The sequence below is a fragment of the Mastomys coucha genome, chromosome X, assembly GCF_008632895.1.
Source record: "Mastomys coucha isolate ucsf_1 chromosome X, UCSF_Mcou_1, whole genome shotgun sequence".
Taxonomy (NCBI): Eukaryota; Metazoa; Chordata; class Mammalia; order Rodentia; family Muridae; genus Mastomys; species Mastomys coucha.
The window spans coordinates 85,162,953-85,172,271 of record NC_045030.1 but is presented as its reverse complement, the minus strand read 5'-3'; the positions used below and the strand labels follow the sequence as shown (position 1 = coordinate 85,172,271).

At 33.0% G+C, this 9,319-nt stretch overlaps 1 protein-coding gene across 1 annotated transcript in view; it reads right to left on the bottom strand.

Annotated features, from left to right (window-relative positions):
* Dmd (dystrophin) overlaps positions 1-9,319 on the bottom strand; it is a 2,056,279-nt gene that overhangs the window by 1,451,661 nt on the left and 595,299 nt on the right. Inside the window, exon 8 of the mRNA XM_031364700.1 lies at positions 801-985. Coding sequence (XP_031220560.1) covers positions 801-985 — 185 coding nt within the window. The remainder of the gene's footprint in view (positions 1-800; positions 986-9,319) is intronic.

Sequence of the window (9,319 nt, the reverse complement as noted above, 5' to 3'; positions counted from 1 at the left end):
GCACCCAAAAGCAATTTTCACTGAACCCAAAGTAAATAAAGCCAGAATTCATCAGGTCGATAACTTGGTATGGACTGAAGTTTTCATGAGCATAAAAATAGAACCAGCTCAGGAGACTAAAAATTAGGTCCAAGAACTTTCCATTCCTTCAGCAAAATGTTGCTAAAGGCTTTCTCAACATTGATTTTCTTTAAGAAAATAAGATACCCAGAATACCTACTGCTGAGAATGAGAAAAAAAAAACCTAATTAGTAGAATTCCTTTATACTTATCACAATGATGAAACAGTTTTAGCATATACACATATATTCTTGATTTAACAGGTAGCAAGCAGGATTTAAAATGTTATTTAAAATGTTACCTTTAATCAAAACTATTAAGTCATAAAGTCAACACCACATACTTAAAATGCAGTTTTGAATAAAAAGATTGCCCTTTCTCTGTTACTGGCTTTCTGTACTTTACCATGATTGATGGCAAACCTGTTTAATGCATATATGAGATTTTCTTTAATTTTATATCTCTTTATACAATAGAAACATAATGTGCTATGTATTATAAATTGATATAATACAATACATATTGATAGATATGCCTTTAATAATATTCTATGAAAATAATACTGTATGTGTCACATGAGGTTTACAAGGTTTATGTAGTCTTCTTGTACATATGAAATGCTATGCACAAATACTGCTACATACATAAAAGTATAAACATTATATGCATGTATGTGAAAGTCATACCTAATAATTAACTTAAAATTAGAAACCTCTCTCATATTAGTGGTCCCACTTTACCTGTTGAGAATAATGCATCTGGTGATGTAATTGAAAATGTTCTTCTCTAGTCACTTTTGATGATGGCCTGGGTAACATTTCCACTTCCTTAATGGCTTCAATGCTCACTTGTTGAGGCAAAACTTGAAAGAGTGATGTGATGTACATTAAGATGGACTTCTTATCTGGATAAGTGGTAGCAACATCTGTAAGCACATTAACAGCACATATCAATTTTTGGTTTCTATATTTGAGACTCTGAAAGGATAATGAAAAAAATCAATGTTACAGGAAGAAGACAGATTAACAAGCACTTGTTTGTCCATGAACGTCCTCTAGAGACTAATTAGAACATGATAATCAGGCCTAAAATGTCCTTGCAATTTGGCAAACCAATGAGATGAGCACTAAAGTTAATTTCTTTTTCTTGTTCACATAAAAACTTCATTCTATAATACTTTATCTCCTAAGTAAAATTGCCTAAACTAGCTAATCTAAGTGAGTAGCTTTCATTAGATAATAAACTATTTTTAATTACATTTCCTTTCTATGGAAAGTTATATTGGTATGTTAATTAAAATTTTGCATTTATAATCAAATAATTACAGGAAAGGTTTAATGCTTTAAACCGCCTAATCACTATTTCACTTATAAATTTATATGCAGAATGAAATATCTCTGTCTTAAAGTGAGCCAGATATTTTACCAATAAGAATGAAAACATCAGCCTTGGTCATTTAGGAATCTCTACAGGACCCCCTGAGCCAAAAACTCTACAGAATGCAACCCAGTTACACCACTAGAAGCCTTACCTGGCTACAAAAGAAGTCCAGACCAGACTCCATATCCTTCAGTACTAGGACTCCTCACTTGAGTCATCCTCATGGATTGTAGGCTAATGCCAGGACAGAGGCTCACTCTCTGAAAACTGATAGCAGGACCCTATTGCCAAAGTCAGCAACCACAAAGCTCATTGAATGTACAGAGATCAAGCTGGTACCTGCAAGGGCCTTTACTCCTGTACTACAGTCTCTTTAGCATGGGAAGGTACTCTGCAATCTATGGAAAGAGAAACCTGGACACCAACCCAGCCACAAAACCCTCAACATACAATCCTACAGTTTACCCAGCCTATGAAATGTGCTAAGGCAATGCTGGTACAAAACATGTGGGAGTTGTCACCCAATGTCTGGTTTAAGTTGAGGAGGCTCATGCCACATGAGGAAGTCCAGGCCCTACACTGCCTCAATGATCAAGAACTGGAGACTGGTTAGTCCATACACCTAGGATGGAACCAAACATGATTGGCAAAACAAAAAGTTAATGAAATGATTCCTAATGATACTCATAGATTGGTGTCTGGTCCAATCATCATCAGAGAGGCTTCCTCTCTCCATATATATTGGCAGTTAGATTGGTGATTTTTGTGGGACTCCTAACAGTGAGAAAAGTATGTCTCTGACTATTTCTATTGCTCTTGAGACTATTTTACTCTTACTGGGTTGCCTTTTCTATTTCAAAGGCTTTGGAGATATAGGAATATCAGGATAAAAGGTTAGATTATTGAATCTACTTTTTAGACTAAAGAATACTAACAAGCTAAACATTTTATGTTCAGTATGGACTTTGTGTATTAATACATATTTAGGATTATATTTGCTATAGCATACTATATGTATACATAATTCAACTCTTCTACCTATGAACTCATTTAAAAATATAATGTGAATCTTGGATTATTGTCTAGGCAGACAATAGTCTCTGTCATTTCCATAGTTTTTATAGTGATTCTTGGAAAATTGTAATGCCTGGCAATAAAAGATATTTCAGAGGCTTAGTAACACCATAGTATATGTCCTATAAAGGAATCAGACATATAAATGAAGAATAGAAGACTTGGAAATCAGCCCTCACACATATAGCCAGTTAATTATGAACAAAGTTTCCAATGCTAAATTAACAAGTACTGATTTAAAAAAAAAATGGATATAAATATGTGAAAGGATGAAACTAAATGCCTATCCTTCGCATTTGTCCCTAAATATGATATCTGTATTACTCCCTTCAAAGCTCAAGACACATTGCAGAACAGGGAGTACAAAGTAAGGAGCCAGAATTTGAGTAGGAATGTTGTATCTTATAGACACGGTGTAACCATTTCACTCATAAAGTAACTATAGCTTCCATAGCACAAAACCCTTAGTTGATTGATTTAGTCATTACTCTTTCATGCATGGATGAGATAAAAATGAGGCTACACTTCTTACTGAGGGACTATGGTCAATTCCTAGGTGATGGGAAAAATCATGTCACTCACTTCAGTGATGTAGCCACTGATAAGTTGCCCAGGATACAGTAAGTAAACCCTACTTGTGTTCATGAAAAGAATCTCAATTAAACATAGTAAGTCAAACGTGAAAAAAGATTTCCAAGTGTAAAGGTATTTGGAGGAATAATAAAGGTTTGAGGTGGAGAAATAGAATAAGAAAGGATAATAAATGGGTAAAAGAAATTTATATACAGTATGAATTGTGAAAGCATTAATATAAATCAAAGTTCATTGTTCTGAATACTTGCTTCTCAAGAATGAGGAGAAGAACTTAGATCTCATGAACCAGAAACCACATACATGTCTGGTGGTTGTGGTAGTTCATCTGTAATTACAGCCTCACAAAGGCAGAATTAAAGGACTTCCGGAACAAGTTGGTAGCAAGACTAATCCCATGTTTGGTATCTGAGTTTGACTGAGAGACCTGGCCACATTGAGTAAAGAAAAAGAGTGACACAAGTGACATCATCAAATTTTCAAATCACTTTTTTAAAGGACTAATAAATTTGGGATAAAATGAAGGAGAATGCAGAGGAAGACAGCTGGGCATTGATGGTTCTGCAGCTACTATAACAAGTAACAATTAATGAAATGAAACTTTCTGCCTCTGGGGTTGTTATCATGTTTCAAAAGCAGTAGCAGTCACTCCCTTCTGGAATTCTGCTAAACTTGAGTAAATTTGCCCCAAATAAAACTTAAATTTAGAATGGAAATTCATTAAGAACAGAATTAGTGTCTGAGTAATTGAGTTTAAAAGCTGAATTGAGCCTCTCCCAGTTGTGAATATTGTCATATCCTCTGAATACTACCTTCTCCTTGAAACTTGGAAGTAACCTCTTTAATAGGCAAGGACTCTATGTGGAGCTATCTGTCTGGTTCTGAAACACCCCGATTTCAAGGACTGGTTGAGCAACATCATTTTTTCTTATGAGAGTAAGTAATAAAGTAAGCATTGTGCTTTTGTTTCTAATATCTAGGGATTGCTTAATCATTTGCCGAAATTCAACTGATGACATTCATTTGTACTTGTAAATTAATTACTGAGAATATGTTAGATATGAGCAGAGTTCATTTTAAAAAGAAATTCTGAATTTATAACTAGACTTATTAAAAATACAGCTCTTCAATATATGTGTGTATATATGTATGTATATGTGTGTATGTGCATTGTGTGTGTGTGTGTATAAAAAAATCTTCAAAATATTTTGCTTCTATTCCCTTATCTGTGAAGTAAAAGGCCATCTTCATCTAATCATAGTGCTAGAAAAAATACAGGAAATGTTCAGAATCTTAAATCAAACTTCATGTAAATTTGATAAAAATAAAAACAGTTCTTATCAAACAAAACCATTTACCTTTTGTTCATATTAAAAAGCAAAACTTCCCAGATTAATGAAAAACTGAATATATTATTGAGTAGAATATTATAGAGATATTAAAATCTAGATTTTAAAAAAATATTTAATAATACATTTATGCCAGAACTTTAGCACATTAAGTAATATAACTTTTAATTTATGTTGGCATCTATAACAATTTTAGAGGTGAAGACTATCAATCCAATAATGTTTCTGTGAGTGAAGTGTGTATACTGATAGATTGAAAATAATCATCTACTTCATCTTATTTTATATAAGCTTACTATTGTGTACACATGATATTATAGTTATATAATTATATTTTAAATTGTAATGAAAGAATCTTCAAAGATCAAATGAGATGTAACAAAAAAGTTGCATAAATTTAATCTTCATTGCACCCACACCCTTGAAAAGTCAATGAATTTTGTATAAAAATGATATGATGTCTTCAAAAAAACTCAAAACCAAAAAACTATTCCTGTCTTGGGCAGTCAAATTCTGGAATATATGATTAGCCAGCTGCCAAGCATAACCTTGAAATACATCTGGGAAATCTACAGAAATGTCTAGACCATCCAAATCAAAGGCCAGATTTCTTCTCAGGAAAATGAAGAAATTAAAATACATTTAACAGGAAAGAACCAATATTTTAAAGATAACATGTATAAAAGTATATAATGGGACAGACTTCAAGATTTATTTATTCAATTAAATTAGGGGGTCACCATTCAGACACCATCATAAGAACAAATTTGTATAATTTTTCAAAGAGTTAATATAAGGAAAAAATAAACAAACAAACAAACAACAACAAAGCAAACAATAAGTTCACTTTTCAAAAGAAAAGAGGCATTGGTGAACTAGAAAAAGTATATGGTCAGATAACCTTAATGTAAAATTATAAGGACATATATGTTAGCAAAATTGAAATAGGTAGTTACAAAAATATCAATTCATATGGATATAAATGCTAAAAAATAATCACCAAAGGAAGTGAACTGGCCCATCATTTGAAATTTCCAAATGTCTAAATCTTTACTTTAGTGAAATGATTTCTAAATTGAAAAGTTGACAGCTTGTAGACAACATCAGAACATTAACTAAATCAATAAGCAATTCAATTGTTTTTAATTTTACCATTTTACATTTGGTGCCGTTTTCAAAATATATGTATTTTCCATTTTCAAGTCACTAAATGACAATGCACAACAAAATGAGAAATAATTACATGTGCAGGGACTCTAATTTTAAATTCCTTTGCAATGTGAAAAAAATTGCTTTCACCAGACTAATTGATCTATTTTCAGTATTTTGTGCACTGATGATAATATTGCTTCTATCTTTTAATAACAATATTTCTCATTAGAGGACTATAAAATATAGTTGTAGAAATAATTTGCATTGATGAAAATGACTCAGTTTCTTTAATAACACTAATAAAAACAAAACAATGGCTTTTATTTATTGATATGAAATAATAAATCATTTCTTCCTTTAAACATGTAATTATTCTTCTCAATATGCTTATGATGCAGCAAGAAAAAATTATCACCATGATCCTGCTACACACAGAAAACAGTGACTCAAGATGCATAGTACTTAATAACAGAATGACAGGAAAGAAATCTATATATTTATTCTACATTTGTATGTGTGTCTACTGTGTGTTCTTTCTATGTGTGCTTGTATGTTGTGAGTACATATGTGACAGTCAGAGGCCACCTTTAAGAGTTGGTCCTTTCTTTATGTGGGTAGGAGAGATTGAACTGAGTTCATTCGGCCCAGTTTCAAGATCCCTGTTTTCTTAGCTATATTGCTGTCTTTATAGAAGACTCTGCTATAAAAACTATTTAATCATTTTTACTACTAACCAAAACATATCATGATAATCATTAATATATAAGCACAATCTGAATATCATGTATTTAATTTTATAAATAGTGGCATGTAGAAATGATATTGATGATAAAAATTACTATATTAAAATATAAGAAATTTTATTCATTTAGTTACATCGCAGAGGACAAATCATGAAAATAGAACTTTGAGATATAAATAAATAAATGTTCACAAAATAATTATATATTCTTTTTGCCTCTTATTCTATGATATCTTCTGAGTCTTTGTAAGATGGATGACAAAGGCATCCTATTTAGGGCAGAACACTAACAGTCTGTCTTCTGTACTTGACATGGCTATTGATTGCACAGATGAACTCACAGCTTCTGAGTTTACTGGCCCAAGACCTCTACAATATTAAGCAAAATCAAATTGTAGAACCGATAAGGACGAACAAATGTGGTTCCACCCCTAACTGATGAGCTGTTGGATTATAACAACCTCTAGGAAAGGGAAGCAGTCTGTGGAGAGGAGAACAGTGGTAGTTTTCCAATACTAACTAGACATTTAGGTAAGAGATCAAATGAAATTTGTTATCCTTTTAGTTTCAGACATTCTTAGAGCAAATAATGAAAAGCAACAATCACAGAAATATCAGTTAAATGGAACATCTCACTCTAATGGATATTCCACGTTTCATAAACTTCAATGAACAAATACTTCAATGAACAAATGAGAAAATGATCTCAGTGAAGTGTTGTGTCTGTACATTTTCAGCTCAATAAAAATTAAAAAGTTAAGCATTTTTATAAGTTACTCATTGAGGGTTTAGCCTGTTAAGTTATAGTTACAAATATTTCAGCTGCTGCAAATGTCAGAACAGCTTTTCACTATATATCATCTAAAACTGGAAGAACAGAAACTGAATTGACCTGACAATTTGAAGCTGATCAGTCACTGTCTGAGACTATTGATAGAAAAATATTTGTACTTTCTCATAATTCTTTCTACATGTCTATTATAGGAAGAGTTACCGTCTGAGGAGAAAAGTCTCTTGACATTTAACTGCGCTTCCTTAGTTGTCACCTACTGGTATTGTCCTTTGCTTTTGAACTAGCCAAATAAACTTTTTTCTTCCCTACTTCTAGAAAAAGTATGTAACTTTGAGCAGTAAACTCAAGTCCTATATTTTTAGCTATGACAAACTATTGTATTTCCATACTTGAATTTCCATAGTATTAGAAGTAATATTTGATAAATTATAAGGTCAAAATAATGATGTTTATTTCAAGTGACACAAATTTAGTGATTATTGTGCTTCCAGCTGGCATGTTTCTGGATTTGGAAATATGTCCATGAGTATAAGAACAATAGTAAACCAAATATGCTAATGGCTGTTAGTGTAAGGCAGAATCTAAATATAAAATTAATCCTTTTAGAAACAAGTATCTAATAACATACTACATAACACATATAATAGGTAGTGTTCGAGTACCAGGTATCACATGCTACATTAGTTGAAGTGGTACAAAGCTTAACAAAACTTAGTCACACACTAAGTTCCAAAATTATAATATAATGGATATTAAAAGATACTTTCTTGAACTACTGCTGAGTTTTATAATAATCCAACAGAAACATAATAGACTACTGCTGAGATTCATATAGCATGAAAGCATGAGTGGAAACATGCTGATGAAGCACAGTGAATACACTTGCAAGCTTTAAGCACATATGAAGTCACAGGGACATATTCTGCTTTTGACACTATTAACACAATTGCATTTGTACATGGTTTGGGGTTCTCAGGCTTCCACTAATATAATTAGACTTTCCCAATTATAAATACAGTAATATGCATGAATGATACATATTTTCCAAACTAAAACATGATTTAAACTTCACAGAAACAGACAATCAACTGTAGAGCATCAGCAGAGAAAAGTAGAAGTGTCGGAGAGAGTAAGTATCAAAATCATAAACAAAGCAAAACTGAAGACAATAATAATTTTTAATAAAAAACAATGAAACCAATGATGTGAGAAAGTAAAAAAAAAAATCAAAAGACTGGTTCACCAGTTACAAACTATTTGATCTACAATGATAACCTATCTAAAAGATGTGCTAGAGATATGGTGGCACAAAACTTGTGAGAGTAATCAACTAATATATGTTTAGATTTGAGGCCAACTCCATGAGATTGGACCCATCCCTGACACTGCTCAGGTGGACAAGAGACTGTACCAGATAGACCATGGACCTAGGGGAAAACAAAGTACTACTGTTCTGCTAAAGGAACATAGCTATAAATGACTTTTAAGGGCATTCTGCTATACCTATAAATCAGTGCCTTGCTTAGCCATCATCAGAGAAGCTTTCTTCTGCACTAAGTACATGGGAACAAATACAGAGACCCACAGCCAAATAATACTCAGAGAATGGGCAACCTTGGAACAGTCATTGCTAAGTGAGATGTTTCCATCAAACCTCTCCCACTCAGGGCCCAGTGAACTCTACAGAAGAGGAGGCAGAAAGACTTTAAAAGCCAGAGAGTATGTAGAACACTGAGGAAAGAAGGCCTTCTATTCACAGTCAGACCAGCAGATATATGAACTAACAGTGACTATAGCAACATATAGGAAGCCTGCTTGTGTCTAAGCCAGGTAGGGTCCCAGTACTGAGAGAAGTGGACACAAACCAAAATATTAAGCCAGAAGTTATCTTTAATTGATAACCACTCAAAAAATAGTTCTCTTCCACAGTCTCACTGGGGACACAAATCTCTCTTAAGGACAGGCTCCATGCCTAGCAGTAGATTGGCAACAAAAAAATGAACTCAATGGCATCATTTGGAGGTAATTTTTCTCATGTTTTTTTTCAGAGTTACCAACCAAAGAATAAATGTGGAGGGACCCATTGCTCCAGCTACATATGTAGCAGATGACAGCCTTGTCTGGCATCAAATGGGGGGGGGAGGGTTGGTCCTGTGAAGACTTGATACCTTAGCATAG